General features: G+C 34.1%; 3 protein-coding genes and 2 long non-coding RNA genes across 5 annotated transcripts; 2 read left to right on the forward strand and 3 right to left on the reverse strand.

Annotated features, from left to right (window-relative positions):
* Nucleotides 1-822: 822 nt before the first annotated feature.
* Nucleotides 823-8,971, reverse strand: Fdx2 (Adrenodoxin-like protein 2, mitochondrial Ferredoxin 2). The gene is made up of 3 exons (XM_085201254.1): nt 8,320-8,971; nt 2,364-2,543; nt 823-1,562 (listed from the first exon to the last, which is right to left on the reverse strand). The coding sequence occupies exons 1-3, from the start codon at nt 8,460-8,462 to the stop codon at nt 1,406-1,408; spliced, it is 480 nt and encodes a 159-aa protein (XP_085057380.1). The 5' UTR covers nt 8,463-8,971; the 3' UTR covers nt 823-1,405.
* Nucleotides 8,972-9,260: 289 nt separating this feature from the next.
* Nucleotides 9,261-11,952, forward strand: LOC146530429 (tetratricopeptide repeat protein 1-like). Its single transcript, XM_085201253.1, has 4 exons — nt 9,261-9,627; nt 10,086-10,319; nt 11,183-11,339; nt 11,626-11,952. The coding sequence occupies exons 1-4, from the start codon at nt 9,456-9,458 to the stop codon at nt 11,903-11,905; spliced, it is 843 nt and encodes a 280-aa protein (XP_085057379.1). The 5' UTR covers nt 9,261-9,455; the 3' UTR covers nt 11,906-11,952.
* A 1,704-nt stretch (nt 11,953-13,656) lies between these two features.
* LOC146530430 (uncharacterized) lies at nt 13,657-16,355 on the reverse strand. Its single transcript, XR_014878970.1, has 3 exons — nt 16,220-16,355; nt 14,543-15,561; nt 13,657-13,796 (listed from the first exon to the last, which is right to left on the reverse strand). It is a non-coding gene; the product is annotated as an uncharacterized LOC146530430 (long non-coding RNA).
* Nucleotides 13,774-16,309, forward strand: LOC146530431 (uncharacterized). Its single transcript, XR_014878969.1, has 4 exons — nt 13,774-14,226; nt 15,433-15,555; nt 15,816-15,929; nt 16,239-16,309. It is a non-coding gene; the product is annotated as an uncharacterized LOC146530431 (long non-coding RNA).
* A 438-nt stretch (nt 16,356-16,793) lies between the features above and the next one.
* Nucleotides 16,794-18,534, reverse strand: LOC146530432 (uncharacterized). Its single transcript, XM_085201007.1, has one exon. It carries the CDS (start codon nt 18,273-18,275, stop codon nt 17,352-17,354), a length of 924 nt encoding a protein of 307 aa, XP_085057133.1. The 5' UTR covers nt 18,276-18,534; the 3' UTR covers nt 16,794-17,351.
* Between the last annotated feature and the right edge of the window lie 758 nt (nt 18,535-19,292).

Below are 19,292 nucleotides of genomic sequence, written 5' to 3' on the forward strand. Positions count from 1 at the left end.
TAGCGGAACCTAACGCTGCACTTCGTGTCAGTTAAGCAAGGAAATGAAAATAATTTAAATATATTCATTTTCTCTTCAGTATGGATCGAACTCAAAACTGTTGCGTTTTCGGTTACAATTGTTTTTAAAGAAATATATTTTATACCAGCGTCCCGACCGCGGCTTCGCCCGCTTGAACTACATGATTACATTCAATAAACAAAATTGACTGACAGTCAAATGTGTTGATGTCAATGAATAATTAAATTTACTCGTTCAGAAACAGTCATAAATGTTAAATTATTGATTTGAGTAGGGATTTACAATATTCTTTGTAAAATAACTGTAATGATTGATATTTGATATTACAAAAATATCCAAATCGAATTGAATAATCCAATATTGAAATCGAATCGAAAATAATTAATTGATTACTGAGGGAGTTGATTAATAAATCAATTGATTAATAACAAACAAAAAATACAGATTTAATATAAGTTGCTATAATATATTCGCAGTCCAACTATCGCCTTGAGTTCATTCAAATGACGATAACTTTTTTTTAATCAACCGATTTGGATAAAACAAACTTTAAATATTAAGTTGAGTTAAAACAAATCAATTGGTGAAAATTTTAAGTAAATTGGTTCAGTACTTACGAAGATAAGCACCATACATACAGACAGACAAGAAAACAAAATGTATATTTTTTGCTTTCTATTATTGTTTTTAAGTATCCTTCTATTCATTTCAGTCAAAACTATGTAACTGTACTTGCAGACTACACAGACAAAATATTATATAGATATTAACATTTTTGCCATCAAGGTACTTAATAAGAGATTTATTATCAATGTAATAACAATATATTTAATGTGTATAACTCTATTCATAATTGTTATAATCTTATAATCATAATAATTGTTCTAGTCAACAAAAAAAATATTTACATATCAATGTTACAAAGCAATAACCAAGTAAATGTTTATTTAAATATTATTCTAAAAAAAACAACAATGTAATAAATAAAAACATAGGTGCAGTAGTGTCGACGAGTCGTGGTTAGCTGTGGATGATGCATACAGATTTGATTTTAGAAATTTTCTTACTTTTAGTTATTTTCTTCTCGTGAATTATACCCAAAAGTTCAGTAAACTCAGGGAAACATTTATTTATTTTATTTTATTTTAATACTTTATTACATCATAATTGATATTAATTAACTAAAACACAAATTTTGTATAAAACATTTCAAATTTAAAATAGATTTTACTTCTGACAAAGACAGAATAAAACTTAGCATGTTATAATCACATATTCATACAAAACTATATATTATCATAATATATTACCCAATCATCACTTTGTAACATCAATATATCTATTATACTAAAAAACACCGAAAATCTAAACTTCTAGAGGAATATCAACTTCTCGCATCGTTCACGCTTTCTGGTACTTTAATTTCTAATCCATCGAGTTCTTTAGTTAGATTCACTTGACATCCCAATCTAGATGTGTCTGTTAGACCGTAAGCTAGATCTAACATGTCACGTTCTTCGTCAGCTGCTTCTTCTGGTAATCTGGGAACCAAATTAAAATCAAAAATAGTAAATCTAAAATAGAAATCATTCCCACTCGGGGGAATTTCTTGCTACTTTAATAGAAGAATCTAGGTGTTGAGTTGCGCCATTCAACACGCACTGTATTGAAAAGTGGCCAGCAAGGTTGGAACGGAGTGCCTCAATATCAGGTTCCCTTTGTCTTATCTAGTATATGCTAGAATAAGTTTTGTTTTTAACCGACTTCTGTAAGAAAAAGAGGGTTATCACTTACCAATTCTTTTAAGACATTTTTACCCCACTTTCCAAATTCTTGAGGCATTGCGTGTTAATTGGCGGAACTCAACAGCCTTCGCCTTCGCTCTCATAATCGAATTATTTTTTATGCAAATAAGTAATTAAGAACTTTTGATTACTTACGTTATTGTGGCACTTATCAACGCAAAAATAGTTTGTCTGGATATAGGATAAAGGAAAAACAAGTAAAGAAGGGTCTCTTGATGTTGGAGCATTAAGTATAATACAAAAAACGAAGTAATTTTTGCTCAGTAACATCGGAAGACACAATATTATCTAAAATTTAAAAATGGTGTAAAGGCCGTCGTGACGGAGTGGTAAAGCATCTGACTGTAGACGGAACCGTTGTGGGTTCGATTCCAACTCGGGAAATGAAGTAATTTTTGCACTCTGCTGCTCAACACACAATGTCGAAAATTATTCAGAAAGGCGGGGTGGAGTGTCTTGACTCTTAACACTAACTTCCCTCTATCTACCATGCTACACGCGGGAAAGAGCGTGAGGCTGCACAAACAAGACCCTTACCTGTCATAATCCTCCTGTTTTAACACGACATGACACGTCGAACATGTCACGGTTCCTTCACAAGCGCCAAACCCATCTATGTCCAAGTCATTATTGACCACCACGTCCAGTAACGAATCGCCTACTTTACCTTCCGCTTCTATACGTCTTCCATCGTAGAGGTGAAAGACTACTTTTACTCTGTGGAAGAAATATTTTAATTGATATGATTTACTAGCGACCTACAGCTTAGCTTAGCTTAACGCAATAGCCTTATTGATATATTATAACCAAATTTGAGACCAGTCATAGCGCAGGGGCACAAAATGTGACAGTAAACGCAACAAGCTACGACAAAGCGCGGCGTTGAATTTCACCATTCAACACGCAATGCCTGCAAAATTCGGCGACACCTAAGGAATGGAGTGTTTTAACACTAGGTTCCCTCTGCCTACTCTGCCCTGGGTAACAAATATCCAATGTGTTATTATGAGGCTAGTCATGGTGTAGTTAAAAATAAATAAAATTACTTATTTACGAAAAGCCCCGTTTTGAGCCGAAAAGAGAATGGTCACTTAATGTATAAGCTTTATTACAGTAAAGCTTCATCTACATCTGTTCAGTACTTTTTGCGTAAAAGTAAAACAAATAATAGATAATGAAAGAATCTTAATGTGTATTGATTCTAACACTAGGGTCCCAGGTTTCCACTGCCTACCAAGCTATGTGTGGGCATGAAGTTAAAAATCATTACTTTTCAACATTATCCATTATGTGCAATCATAAGATGTTTTTGTTTTTTTGTTTGTGTTATTATTGCAATTTGTACTGTTATAGACAGTTATCTATTTATACCAATAGTTGGTACAGTAAGGTAATGTAATTTATATTACTGTGTATCTAAAATTCAACTTGAGTTATTATCTCAACAGATTACTTATCAATACCAACATTTTCCAAAACAACTTGTTAATTGTTGATAAAAAAAAGTTATCAGCATTTGAATGGTATGAGTTTGCCTACAAATATAAAGCAATTCATATCTATACTTATTAACTCTGCCATTGCCGGTCCCAAGCCCGGATGAGAAAAAGAGGAGGGTTGGCTGCGAAGACGAACTATCTCCGTTAACACCTTTGGAGCAATAAATAAGTAAATCATCTAGCAGCCGTAAAAGTTCGTCAACGCCGACCAATGGGCGGCGGTCAAGTAACCCATCAAACTGGCTATCTAAGACCATGAGTGACCAAATATCCTCAAAAAGTTTGAAGGCATGCGCCTGGGAAACGTTTGCCATTACCTCTCCCACCCCTTTTATTTATGAATTATGGAAAATGAGAAATGCGATCTGTCATGCGATCCGGCTAACCCCCGGCGCCATGAGGTACCCGGGCCTCATGGTGTGAAATCTGTTACCGAAGACTGTGTTGGTGTAGGAAACCAGGCATCAACAACAGTAAATGCTACTGGAAAACGGAATCTCGTTCAACAAGCTTTCCACCCAAGTCTATTTATAAGGCAAAGAAGTTCATCGCTTGGAAACATTTCTAAGCCAGAATCTACTCTTATGAGAAAAGAAACTAATGACGAAGCTTCGTCCAAAAAACCTCCAGACTGGCAAAGAGTTCCAACATCTCGCATCCACAAAAGAAAGAGAATTTCAAACTCACCACCCTCAGAAGCTATCAATACCAATAACAGCTTCAGCGTTTTGCCTATAGACTTAACTGAAGAACAATCAAAAAAGGCGCCCAAAGATAAACGACCTAGTAAACCTCCTCCAATATTGTTATATGGTATAGAAGACGTTAATAAACTAACTGAGCTGCTTCGATCAACAGCCAATGAAGATAATTTCAGCATAAAAATAATTAACAAAAATCAACTGAGAATTACATGCAAGGAAGCTGAAACCTACAAAGAAATTATTTCAGTAGTGCGTGAAAATGGATTAATTGGTCACACATTTAATCACAAAGACCAGCGCTGCTATAGAATTGTTATTAAAAACCTTCACCATACAACCCCTCATAGAGACATAGAGTTAGAAATTGAGAAGACAGGCAATAAGGTAAAAGGAGAAATCATAAATGTTAAATATGGTCCTGAAAGAAAACCCACAACTACCTTCTTTGTAAATATCGCTCCTGGACCTAACAACAGTGCAGTTAAGCAAATAAAACAAATCTATCACCAGGTGGTTACAATAGAGGACCCCAAGAAGAGACACACCATACCACAATGTCAAAGATGCCAACAATATGGCCACTCAAAAAATTACTGCATGCGTCCATACCGTTGCGTGAAATGTGCCCAGGCTCACAAGACTTCCGAATGCCCAAAAAAAGATCGAACTACACCAGCATTATGTGCACTCTGTGAAGGGGAACATCCAGCGAACTATAAGGGATGTAGCGTCTATAGAGAGATTCTTGCGAGGCGAAAACCGAAGTCAAATAAAATGGAAACATCCTACAAACCAGCACTCCTAACTTCTCAATTTTCTGACGTGGAACGTAACATACCCACCAAAAATATGAAATTCACAAAAGAATATACTAGAGAGTCAACAACACAACCCACTTATTCTGACGTACTCAAGAATGTAGATAATGAAGTCGTTTCTTCTTTACCACTCAACACAGTTGAACAGCTACTTAAAAATCAAGCTAAACAATTTGATTACCTCTTACAACAGATGAGTACTCTTATGAGTCTCTTGACTACCCTCGTCACCAAGCTTAAATAATGACGCTAAAAATAGCCACCTGGAACTTTAACGGACTAGCTCCAAATAAGTGTGAACTAGAACTCCTGATTAATACCCATAAACTTGATGCAGTCCTGATCTCAGAGGCACACTGCACCGCGAAAAACATAGTCAGTATCAAAGATTACAAAACCTATGTCACTTATCACCCGGACGGCACTGGCCACGGTGGTACTGCAATCATAATTAGTAAGTCTATTAAACACCATCCTCAACCTGAATACAAAACTCACCATATTCAATCAACCACCGTATCTGTGGAAGACAAGTTTGGCCATTTCAATCTCTCAGCAATCTACTGTCCACCAAGGCATACAATTAACAGCTCAATGTTCGCTGACTTCTTTTCAACCCTGGGATCTAAATTTGTTGTTGGAGGTGATTGGAATGCAAAACACACTCATTGGGGCTCCAGATTGATATCCACCAAAGGCAGGCAGCTTAAATTGTGCCTTGACAATAACAACCTGGATGCTATCACCACTGGAGAGCCAACATATTGGCCCACCGATCCACAAAAGAAACCAGACCTCCTCGATTTCTTCGTTACTAAAGGTCTTCGAAAACATTACCTAAAGGCAGAGTCATGTCATGATAGTAGCTCAGATCACACTCCTGTTCTACTTACTATTAGCACAACACTAATTTGCTATGCGATGCCTGAATGTTTGTGCAGCAGACGTACAGATTGGGGGAGCTTCCGGGAATATATAGATACACACCTAAATCTGAAAAGGTCCCTCAAGACACCAGAAGAAATAGAAGAGGCAGCCTTTCATATAACTAACGTTATCCAAATGGCGTGTTGGGAAAATACCCCACCCAGTACCAACCAGCAAACTCTTAGAAACATATCAGCGGACATTAAAGAAAAAGTGTTAGAAAAGAGAAGGCTTCGTCGCATCTGGCACTATACAAGACTACCTCGCGACAAAACTTATTTGAATAAAGCCATTAAAGAATTAAAAGAAATTTTGAACGAGGCGCAAAATAAAACTATCCAGGATAAGTTGGAAAGTCTTAATGCTACTTTACCTCCGAATCTCTCTTTAAAGAAGATATCTAAAACACTTAAGGGACCACAAGACACTAAATACCCGATAAAAGCTACTAATGGATGGACTAAGACTGCCAAAGAGAAAAGCGAAGAATTCGCTAAACATCTGGCCGACGTATTCAAACCAAACGAAGATGTTTGCGAAGAGGCGGAGAGGGAAGTTGAAAACATTTTAAACCAAGATCTCCAACTATCTCTACCCCCCATATCAATGACAGTTCGCGAGGTTAGAAGAGCCATAAGTCTACTTAAAAATAATAAGTCTCCGGGGTTTGACCTGATAACCAAAGAAATACTGGAAAAACTGCCAAAGAATGCCATAGTTTACTTGACTACTCTTTTTAATGGAATAATGAGGGTGCAATACTTCCCCCAGCTATGGAAAGTATCAATTGTAATGATGGTCCACAAAGCAGGTAAACCACCACATACTGCGAGCTCCTACAGACCAATTAGCCTTCTGCCAATAATCTCCAAACTATTCGAGAAACTTCTTTTAGCCAGAATAACTCCAATACTCACTGAAAACGAGATCATACCAAACCACCAATTTGGGTTCAGACACTACCACTCCACCATAGAACAAGTTCACCGAGTTTGCGAAGTTATAAGAAACACCTTCGAAAATAAGGAATATTGTTCTGCGGTCTTCCTAGATATCCAACAAGCGTTCGATAAAGTTTGGCACAAGGGTCTTCTCTGCAAACTGAAAAAATCAATTCCACATAGCTACTTTCTGTTGATGCAATCATATCTGTCAGACCGCATATTCCAAGTCAAAGAGGATGGAGAATTTTCAGATTTTTATAATATAAAAGCAGGTGTCCCTCAAGGTTCTGTTCTGGGCCCGTTACTATACACATTGTACACGTCAGACCTTCCAGAAACATGTAATACAACTACCGCTACCTTCGCTGACGATACCGCTATTCTCGCTAGCAACAAAGACCCTGACTTAGCATCTGCTACTCTCCAAAAAGGCCTTGATAGGATAAACGACTGGCTGCAAAAGTGGAAAATCAGAGCTAGTTCTACAAAGTCTGCACATATCACTTTCACCCTTAGAAAGAAAGATTGTCCACCAGTTAGATTAGGAAACAACTACCTACCTCAGAGTGATACTATCAGATACCTTGGAATGCACCTGGACCGCAAACTGACCTGGAAAAAACATATAAAAACAAAAAGAGATGAAGTCAACTTACGATACAGGAATATGTACTGGTTAATGGCGCGCAACTCAGTCTTATCCATAGATAACAAACTTCTAATCTATAAAACCATCCTTAAGCCAGTCTGGACTTATGGTCTCCAACTCTGGGGAAGCGCAAGCAACTCCAACATTTTAATCATACAGAGACTGCAGAATGGTATCTTAAGAGACATAGCCAATACACCATGGTTCATAACAAATGCCGAAATACATGAAGCATTGAAAATCAACACAGTAAAAAATGAAATAAGGATCTCAGCTCATAGATATAAACACCGGCTAAGGAATCACCCTAATATCCTCGCATCTGACCTACTTAATATCAGCTACCATAAGCGCTTAAAGCGACATGATATTCAAGAGCTAGACTCCAGACATTGAAAAGGTTGCTTCCATTGGGAAGCTCCCTGGCAAGACATTTTACCTTCTCACCAAATCTGCTCAGTCAGTGACTGATCGCAGATCATCTAACAAAAAAAAAAAAAAAAATATATATCTATACTTATAATAATATAAGTATAGATGTGGATTGCTTTATATTTGCAGGCAAACTTATGCCTTGAGTTCATTCAAATGTCGATAACTTTTTATTAAATGAACCGATTTTGATGAAAAAAACTTTAGATGTTAAGTCAAGTTAAAACAAAGTAATGGTGAGTTTGAAGTAAATCGGTTCAGTACTTTCGAAGATTATCGTGATCATACAGACAGACAGACAAGAAATTAAAAAATATATATTTCTTTCTATTTCTATTATTCTTTTTAAGTGTCCCTCTATCCCTTTCAATCATAAATATTAAATGTACAGACAAAATATTTTTACTATTTAATTATATATATATATATATATATATATATAGATAAGTTGACATCACATTAATAAATATATTTAACTTTTAAGTACATTATACATTTAAATACGTGCTTTTGTACTCACTTATCATCTTTTAACGCCAGCCGCGTTGTTGACAATGGTATTACGTTTCTAAAATTTCCAAAAGTATTAACAACACCATTATATGTCCGTAAATATGACGATCTAGATTGAGTGAAAGTTTTTAATATATTCCTATAAAACATTTTCACTCCAGTTTTTGGTAAACTAAGCAATATATAAAGTTTGTTAGTTCGTTTTAATAAATAATTCAAACGCGTCCTCTACGTCCAAATCTTATGCTAATGATTTTTGCGTTTGATTTGAAATACTATTTGAATAATCTCTTTGAGTTTTGACTCCGAAATTACGACATTTTAGGTTATCTTGTTTCGTTTTACGTAATGTTTACTTTTTGATTATTAAATTAAGATTAAAAGTATTGTGTTTTAAATAAACTGACTTCAGTATTCAACTTCAGTATTTTATAATATATATATATTGAAATTTAGTAATCGGTAATAACTAACACAAAAATAAATAATAAAAAATCAAAGTCATTTGGACTTTGGAAAGGAACATAAGTTACGTATCAATTAAATATTTTTTTTAGCTTCACGCTGTATCCCTCTTTCTGGAGCCATTGCGGAACTCAAAGCCGCGCTTCTGCCAAGTCAGTAGACACCAGAGCGAAGAAATGAAAATATACATTAAAATAAATATTTCCTTTTCTCGATTTCGAATCCGGATAGAATCGACAACCAGTCGATTTTCAGCATACTTTGTGCCCCTGCCATGCCCATGACTGGCGTCAAATTCTTTTTCTGTTATCAGCGTAACCACTGATTACAGAAATTATTTTTCTGTTATGATATGGTTACGATTATTATTATTTTAATATTAATAAATATTTTGATTGAATTGGTTAGTAAAGCACAAACTAAACGCGAAAACTGTCAATAATACAATATAGTCAAACTCAAATGTCAACCTGCAAACTGCATCAAACTTTGAAGTGTCACTTTGACTTGAATTGAAGTATGCTTCGAAGCTTGCTTTAAAGCAAATGACGAAACTCTACACAAAGCTATAAAATTTAAAACATTTTATATAATATAGTGCCTTCTTGAATATTCTATATAACTTAGCTGCCATATAAAAAAAAATCTAGTCTTCACTTTTCAATATATAAAAGAACAATGTCGGAAAGATTGAAAAATATTAACAATTTTTCTAATGAGGAAGTAATAGACGATTTAACTAAAAATTTAGAGTTCTCACTTCGTTCTGGCGATGAAGAAAATGTTATAAATCCAGACACACATGCAGAAGAAATTCCATGTTCCAGTGGAGATTTTAAGGAGTCATCAAGTATGTTGTTTTAATTATAGACAACATTGCCACACCTTTTAAATATATGGCAGGTTTTCCATTACTGTTCCAAATATTAATAACAGATAATTGCTTATTCTCTGCTGTTGCTGCATGTACACACAAATATTTAAAGAAATCTATAATCAAAATGAAGATATAATTTATTAGAGTTGCAATTATAATCAATATTTTATGATATCAATTCTAGTTAAATATAAACTGGTATTTTATGTCATACCTGAATGAAGATTGAACTGATAAGTTTTGCATGTACGGCAAAACACTATTTCACTGCACCTCAATAAAGTAGCACTATTTTATTCATCAAATCAATTCATTCAAGTAATGATTATAGTAAAAAAAGCTTAGACGGTATCCTTGAAGTGTTATATCAAATGCAAAAATTTATCCTCCAAAAATAAATATAATAATTTTCTTACAAATCAAATTTCCAGCCAACAACATTTTTCTTGAAGATGAACCAGATCAAACAGAAAAAATTGAAGATGGCGACAAAGACGATAGCGACACAGATTCTATAGATGAATTATCATTGAAAGACGCTGAAGTTGATCTAACTGATGACCAGAAAGCAGAAAGACAGACTATTGCAGAAGAATTAAAAGTGGCGGGCAATAATGCATTTAAACTTGGTGATTTTGAACAAAGTATTGATAAATATACTGAAGGTATACATTTTTTAAATTAGAATATTTTTTTGCATGTTTTCTTATAAATTGTGTTGTTGCTTTCGTATATTTTTTTTTTTTTTCATAACTATTTGCAATCAGTATTTAATACTATCATGAAATGAGGCGTAGTAATATCATGACTTGTAGAGGCTCTTATCCAATAACAAGGTCAGTCTAGGATGTTAGGTTTCTTCAGGCATTGGTATTGAGTTGGAACGAGCAGTTTTACAGCTAGCTTATTTGGATAAATAGACAAGCGAGACTTGTATCTAGAGCAAGTATTAGCTATTTCCTCTCTAATGTTAAAAAAAATCTGTTGAACTTTTGGTGTGGGTTATAAACCAGGGAGCCTTGGTGATAGTTTTCAACATACCATTCTGTGAGCGCTGAAGGACTTCAATTTTGAGTTACAGGAGCTCCCCCAGAGTTGGATCCCATATGGTCAGATGGGTTTTATGGCCACCTTCAGTAAAGGTGGTTAAGGTATAAGTTGACACAATTTTACAAAATGGAGGTCATTCATGGTATAGAGGCATAAGTGGATAAAAAAAAATAAAAAACATATATAAAAAATATATAAAATATAAACATGACAGGTTGTGCGAATCCACAACCTTTCCCACTCAGGGAAATTAAATAATAAATAAAAAAGTTATGTCAAAGTCAATTTGTGACTGTGATGCGAGGGTTGTGGGTGTTGCAAGTTCAATCGTCACCCGAGGAAATAAAATATTTATTTACATTTATATTTTCATTCTCACTCACAACCTGACATGCTATAGTCGCACGCTTGTACCCACCCCTGCGCCATAAGTGGTCTAAAGTACTCCAGCAAAATAATTTAATTTCTATCTTTTCAGCCTTAAGAATATGTCCATTGCAATTCACTCAACAAAGGGCCATACTGTATTGTAACAGAAGTGCAGCAAAAATGAAGGTACAAAAATATAAGCAAGCGGCAAAAGATTGTACTAAAGCTGTTGAACTGGATGATAAATATTTAAAAGCATATTATAGGTAAGAAATAAAGTTACCTACGCACTGCTGAAATTTCGAGACATGTATTGAGTGGCAGAGCTGAACGCCGCGCGGCCCTTTGCCTTATCCGCTTAGCCACTTAAATATCACAGCCTGCTTTAGCATATTGTTATGTTATAGCCAAATTATATTAAATATTCATATAAATTTAGGTTACACCTAAACCTGTTCAGTAATCTTTGCGTGAAAACAAACATCCACTTAAACTTTCACATTTATAAGATTTACAGATGAAAATCCTATATAATTTATTTTTTTATTCCAGACGAGCACAATCATATGAAGCAACAGAAAAATTTGATGAATGCTTAGAAGACTTCAAGAAGATTCTAGAACTTGATCCAGAACACAAAGAGGCTCAAAAAGCTTTAATCCGTCTACCACCACTAATAGAGGAAAGAAATGAGAAATTAAAAACAGAAATGCTAGGTAAATTAAAAGACTTGGGTAATATGATATTGAAACCTTTTGGACTATCCACTGAGAACTTCAAGATGGAGCAGGACCCAGAGACCAAAGGATATAAGATTAATTTTAAACAATAGTGGTTCTTAAGTTATTGCTTGTGATATATTAAATTGTATATTATTAATGATTGGTTTAATTTTTTTTCTTTCTCCTTTTTTATGTTTTTTTCACATGTGGTCAGTGACAGTCTCAACGCCGGGTATATTTTACTACAGTGGGGAAATGGAAATAAATCTGTTCTCAGGTAAGAACCGTCAATCATTCCAATAAATTTGTTTGGTGACTTATTTTTTACCAGATGAGCAAAATGAGAATGGACAATACATTTGTTGAACAATGAGGGGGCATTGTTTGTTAGATTCACGCTGTATCCCGTATATAACAGGCTGAGGAAACCTTGGAACCTAATATTATGACACTTCGTTAAGATACTTCTGTTCCCCACCCTCCGCCGCGGAACGCAGCGCGTTGACTCGCCACCAGAGATAATCTATCGCCAACTACCAAGATCGCCACTAAATATTTCAATCCTCTGAGTGGGAATCGAACCCCCAACCTGTCGCGCTTAGTCACACGCTTGTGCTACTGTGCCGCGACGACCTCAACTATTTATGGAATTATAAATAAAAATTAAAGCTTAAAAAGCTTATATGCAGAAAGCTATGACGTAAAAAATAAGAATTTGCGTTGTTATTGGGCAGTCGGAAACGGAATGTCTTAACACTAAATACAGTGTGAAGATAAAAAAAGAACTATGAAGGTTTATTATAAAGAAGAATAATTATAACTGACATATAACATATTCAAAAACAGAAATAATTTAATACATTTCATTTTTAGATTTTGATATGAACATGTTTTTTAAGGCGTTTTACTAAAAAAATTGAATGTGTTTCTATTTTTTTTTGTGAGTTATATTTATGTGAAATTACAAAGTAATCAAAAGGTAAATAGAATTTCGTGTTTTTTTGAACACGGTTTGTTTATAAAATAATAAATTACCCTCATGTCAAATATTGGTTTTATTGTGTGGTACAAAACCAAAAATAATGCTACTATTTTTATCTAGATCGCGTTTTTTTTTACTGTATACCTAAGTGTATATAAAAAAAATGTAAGAATATTCTTATGTTTTGTATTATTTTATATATGTACCAATGTAAAATTAATAGAGTAGGTATGTTCCATAAACTGTCTGATGATGCTTGAAATTTTCTATCGTCATTACGGCAAGCGAACAGAAGGGGGTTAGTGAGTGAAGCGGGTTTCGAAGCCATTCGTTTTCTAGGAATAAATTAATATATACCTACCTACTCTTATATGTATAGAGGTCAGTCGTGGTGCACAAGCATGGGAATGTAAACGCGACAGGTTTGGGTTTCCACTCAAGGACATTAAATAATTAATGTTTTCATTTCTTCGCTCTGGTGGCAAGGCACAGCGCGGCGTTGAGCTCCACCACTCAACACGCAATGCCGGCGGAAAGTGGGGAACGGAAGTGTCTTAAACTCTTAATGCAGCGTTAACCTAAAAAAAATGTACCAAATATACCTTTACTATTTTTGCAGATACAATGGCAAGATGCTGTCGGCGAAAGTATGAACGTTAACATATTCTATCAATATATTTGTTCTATTAATTCATTTATAAAATGTTTTTCTTTTTTTATTTCAGAATGTGTAAAACGTAAGTAAACGTTCATTTAGTAGATTGAATGGGGGTTGTGGTTTAGCAATAAGTACTTATATCCTTTTGCACTTACCATATTTCATGAAGGAATTGGGCAAGTCAGCAAGCCTATAAATAATTTAGAAAATTAAATGTGAGTTATTTATTAGAATTTTTTTTCTTTATTTATAATATAAAAAATAAATTAAAACAGTGTAAACAAATGTAGGTAAGTATCTACCAAATTAGCTTGCAGTCTTGCTCTACTTAGTGCCGTACGGTCGATGAATCGTGGCTCTCCTGGAATTAGATTTTTTGCGCATTGTTTGAAAAGAAAAAATAATCAAAATTAATGATAAAACACCCCTGCACTCTGAAAAATTACAAGCGCCTAAATAATAACTACGCCGAATGTACAGACAATTGTCAGTGTGAGGTTATTTTACAGAAAATAAAATAATAATACCCACATAATTATTTATAAAAGGGAAGAAGGGAAGAGGAAGGCTATAAAAAGTGACGTTTTTCATGAATTGAGCCAGTACGTCGTTATTCTGCCTCTCATAAGGCGTAACATTGTGACGGTGTTCAAGTATTTAAAATCAGTGTCATTATTGTAACTATGCCTTTAAAACGTGTATAAGTGTAAAGTCTTATATAGAAACAGTGTTAAGAGTGCTGTATAAAGTGTTAGAAGTGTATATATGTGAAAGAGGAGCAATAAATTATGGTTATTAAATATTTTCTTATACTTACCACCTGACATTTTAACACTACCAAGAACAATTTATAATTTTATTTAATTATATAACTCCTAATATGCAGTAGGCGCTCATGGCATATAGGATTTCTGGCAGGAAGTTTACCCATGCTAAGTGTTTGGCAATAAGCAAAGTCTTTTCTAATATAATTGCCAAGAAAATATTAAAATATTGAGCTTTGTAATTTAACAAAAGTTAGGTACTATTTTTGCATCTTATTTACCTAAAAGCTCCTAAAGTAACCACCCGAACTCCATATTATATTCCATAATAGTAGATACTTACCGGTGTTGGGCGTGTATGCACGGGGACTTCCAGGTTTTGTAACATAACGAAGGTCTGACTCTAGGAACTATTCTACTAATGGCTCTCTGTCTATACGAAAAACCCTTGGTTTAGCGTTTTCCTTAATTTTGATAATTCGCGCAAAATTTTGCTAATCTGTACACTTTTGGGAAACTTCCCTTACCATTTAATGTTAATTTTAATTAAATAGGTTCATAAATAAGAATTGGCTGTAACCTTGGTGGTCAATGTATGGATATTCTCCTGATTAGATAATCATAATTTATTGATAATAACAATTACAAGTCAAGCAATACTTACATAGAATTAAAAGAACATCAAGTCATACCTATTCATCTATAATAAGTATATATAAAATCGAAAAATCACTCACTCATCACGAAATCTCAGAAACTACAAGTGCTAGGAATCTCAAATTTTGCATAGGAGTTACTTATAGGACGTAGGTGCTCGCTAAGACGGGAATTTGCAATATTGGACTCTTCAGGGGTTGTTTTTAGGGTTAAGAGTTTGTATGAAACTTTGTTACTATAAATGCTAGGAGTCTCAAATTTTCTATGGACGTTACTTACAGGACGTAGGTACTCATGGAGACAGAAATTAATAATAACGTAGTTCACGCAGGCGAAGCCGCGGGCGGGCCGCTAGTTACACAATATAACACAAGAATATTTATGTTATTTTAATTTTTATATTGTATTTTATAAATAAATTCTCTAATTAATTATCTTATTACTGATATTCTCTTTAAAATGATAATGTCATTAGAATGACATGACGGAGTGCCTCTGCCTTAACTTGCTTTATGCGTTATACAGTGTGACTGTGAAGTTATAAAAAACAAAAACATAATTAAATATTTTACACAGTCGATGCCGCAACAAGAAAGGCAGATTTAAACGCTGCAGATCAGGCGACCGACGGTACTACATCAAGGGGAGACGTAGGCGAAGGAGTTGTAGACGGCGACGGCGTTCCAGATCTAGAGCACGGTTAACCTTTAAATAATTCAAAATAATAGTTTTTTAGCTTCACACTGTATCCCGCGCATAGCAGGATTGGCAGAGGAAACTTGAGAACCTATAAAAAAAAGTATTGCAAGCCTATGGCATTACAGACTTCAAGTCAATCTAATCTAATTTTTATGAAGCTAGATCTGTTTGTTAAGAGTTATTTGGAAGTTGCTTAGAGCACTTAAGCGCCATCCAAGTGGTGCGGGTTCAATGGTACTCAACAAATGATTATTACACAGTTCACTATGGCGATGCCGATCGCGATCTGGTAGATTCAAAATTTGCCGCTACTGCGACAGGAGATATCGTGTCCGGCGCAGATCAAGATCTGGTTCATAATGCTACAATTTAAAGTTAGTTAACTAACTTATAATATTTATTCTAAGTTTTTATGGTTCACACTTTATCCACCACATCATAGGAGTGTAAGCAAAACAAACCTAGTGTTAATATACTCGTTTCCCAATTTACCGCGAATGTTTTGTGGTAACGGCAGGCGCGCTTTGTTATCCCCGTTACTAGAAATGCGAAGAAATGAAACCATGAAATATTTAATTCCTCAAAATGGAAATTGAACTCACAACCGTCACATTTACTGCACCACAAAAGCCTCAAGAATATAAAGAAAAGAAAATATAATTACGACCTTTTGTTTGTTTCAGTCGCGTGTTTCGTCCGTGTTATCGTCCAAATTTTTAAAATCGTTATGTCCAATAAATTTACACACAACATATTATTGCTTTCTTATTTTTCCTTTTTATATTGTATCTCTGTTATATATATTTTTCATCTTGCATCTTCCGTATCCTATCCATATCTTCCGCGTTTAGCGAGATATGAAAAAGGCTGTGCTTGTTACCAAAGTTGACCTACATAAAAGTAAGTGAACCATAATTACTAAAAGTCTAAAGACAAACTAAAATAGTTGCCATTCATGGACATATTTAGAAATATTTTCTAGAGGGCGGCTTGTGTTAAACTGATTTTATTATGTGAAACATTTTTTTCAGTGTTAATGTTCTATTTTATACCTATGTTCATAACTTAGGTGAACAGAAATGAATTTTATGTGAAAAAGAATTAATTTACTGTTTAAAACTGAAATATGTATGTCCATAGCTCGTAGCATATAGTCTTTATAGGACATATATATTTTTTTATTCAAAATCAAAGTTAATTTAATAAAACATAAACATATAATTTTATAATATCATAACAAAATATATTTTTAATTTGAACAGTTTTATAAAAACTTCAAGTCTTCATATTATATATGTATGTATAAATATATAAAATATTTTTAACTATCCCACTTAAAATTTATATGTGACAGCCTTTGATAACTAGTTAATTTGTCTGCTATCTTATAAAAAAATAAATTAAAAAATTAAATCGGCTTCACACTATATCCTGTACACAACAGGGTAGGCAGAGGGAACCTAGTGGAACGAATTCTGGAGGCATTGCGTGTTGAGTGGCGGAACTCAACACCGAGCTTTGCCAAGACACCAGAGCAAAGAAATGGAAATATAAACATAAATAAATATTTCACTTCCTCGAGTGGGAATCGAACCCACAAACGATTATCTTATTAGTGAAATGAAATGAAATGTAATTAATTGTGGAATATGTATATATATATTATAACTATGGCTATATTTTGTGCATTACAAATTGTATAACAGATTTATTTAAAAAAAAACAATTTTAAAATTAATCATAGACTGAACTGAACTTTCATTAACAATGAATGAATGAATTTATAATTTATAAATTCATTCATTCTTCCAAATAAATCCACTTAGTCTAAATGTCCCAGACATATCCCAATTAAAAATCCTCTCCCCTGGCCCTTCTCCACCAGCTCCTGCAATAACTATCAAAGGCATTAAATGTTCTGCTGCTCTAGGTGGATGGGCTTCAAGAGCACCAGGTTGTTTATCCCATTCTATTAACTGGGCCTTTCTTCTATCATTACTAGATGTACAAGCTTTATGTAGAAATTCATCAAATTCTTCATTTATAACATTTTTTAAGTGATGACTTAATCGAAATTCTCTCATATTGTGATAGGACATTCCAGAACCAAGTATTGCAATGCCTTCTTTCCTAAATTTATATAAAACTTGACCTAATTTATAATGCTTTTCAGGGTCCTGGTTTGATAGAACTGATATTTGTACTATAGGAATATCTGCTGATGGGTTTATTAATATCATTGGTACAAACACCCCATGATCCCATCCCCTTTTTGGATCTAATTTTGTATCTATACCTGCTTTTTGTAATGTTGTTTGGATATGTTTAGCCAGTTCTGGGTCTCCAGGTGCATCATATCTATATTTATATGTTTCTGGAGGAAAACCATAGTAATCAAAGTATAAATCATGATGTTCTCCTGAAGAAATTGTTACTTTGCTTTCCTCCCAATGGGCAGTAACAAGTATGATTGCTTTAACCTCTTTTAGGTTTACATGTTTTTTCACATCGTCACGTAAGAAATGTGTCAGGCCTAGATGGTCTTTTTCTCCTAACAAAGGCATGGGACCTCCACCGTGGTTCACAAAAATTGCAGGAGCTAACACAGCCATCTTCTTAACACCACTGGTAAAATGCCTTATAATGTTCATAGACAATAACGTCATAAAAACAATGAACGTCACTTGTAATAATATCGAAAATGTATTTAGAACTAGCATGTAGATAAATGTGGTTTCATTCAACAAGGAAAATAGCGTAATAAAATATAATATGCGGAAATATCCTTGGAGCTTTACTATGAAGGTGACATTTGATTTTTATAACTGAATATGTAATGTGCTTTTTCAATTTGTTTATTATAATTATGAAACGGTAATTTGAATTAAATTATTTAGCGAATTTAATTTCCGTATATTTTGTCAACATTAGATTTGACATTTATCATTTAAGTTCGCTAAACGTCAGTTGCACTCACATGACTGAATTATCAAAATACGTTTACCTAGTTTCTTAAGAAATTAAATTAAGTAAGTAACATATAAAAAAATATGATGAGTAATTAGTATCATAAAACTAAATTCAATTATTTACATAAATATTCTTAGGAACAATTTTTTTATTTACATTACCGTAAAATGGGCCACCCGTTAGAAACATTTTTTAGACAATAACATTTTCATAATACCATCAACTTTAAATATAAATAAAAAAAATGCGAGGAGTCTCATATTTTGCATGGATGTCACTTACGACGGACGTACTCGTGGAGACAAAAATTAATAATAACGTAGTTCACGCTGACGAAGCCGCGGGCCGGCCGCCCGCAGTACAAGATATGTGCGAAAAATATTACCCTTAGCAGTCGGGAAAACAATGTATCAAAACATGTATGAATGATTAAGAAACGGAATGAACGGTTGGGATCCAATCCCCATTCGGGGGAATTTATATTTTCATCTCTTCGCTAGATGGCACCAACGCTAAAGCCCGGCCTTGAGTTCCGCCATTCAACACGCAATGCCTCAAAAAATTCGGCGGAAAGTAGCAAATAGAGGGTATTAACACTAGGTTCCATCTGTCTTCACTGCTATGTGAGGGTTACAGCGTGAAGCTATTTTTTTATTACAAAATATAAATCATTTCTATTTAGGCTGTATGTTGGGCCAATGGATTCGCTATACCATATAAGTCTCGGCTGTATTAATAATCTGTATAATAAAACAAATAATACTCTG

Source organism: Heliconius melpomene, chromosome 17, assembly GCF_056956725.1.
Source record: "Heliconius melpomene rosina isolate 202511_hmr_F chromosome 17, ASM5695672v1, whole genome shotgun sequence".
In the NCBI taxonomy this organism is placed as follows: domain Eukaryota; kingdom Metazoa; phylum Arthropoda; class Insecta; order Lepidoptera; family Nymphalidae; genus Heliconius; species Heliconius melpomene.

Coding starts and splice junctions, on each gene's coding strand:
- Fdx2 (XM_085201254.1), bottom strand. CDS start 8,462: ATGTTTTATAGGAATATATTAAAAACTTTCACTCAATCTAGATCGTCA. Junction 2,544..8,319: donor CTGGCGTTAAAAGATGATAA/GTGAGTACAAAA, acceptor TTTCTTCCACAG/AGTAAAAGTAGTCTTTCACC. Junction 1,563..2,363: donor AAACAGGAGGATTATGACAG/GTAAGGGTCTTG, acceptor TTTGGTTCCCAG/ATTACCAGAAGAAGCAGCTG.
- LOC146530429 (XM_085201253.1), top strand. CDS start 9,456: ATGTCGGAAAGATTGAAAAATATTAACAATTTTTCTAATGAGGAAGTA. Junction 10,320..11,182: donor TATTGATAAATATACTGAAG/GTATACATTTTT, acceptor CTATCTTTTCAG/CCTTAAGAATATGTCCATTG. Junction 11,340..11,625: donor TATTTAAAAGCATATTATAG/GTAAGAAATAAA, acceptor TTTTTATTCCAG/ACGAGCACAATCATATGAAG.
- LOC146530432 (XM_085201007.1), bottom strand. CDS start 18,275: ATGCTAGTTCTAAATACATTTTCGATATTATTACAAGTGACGTTCATT.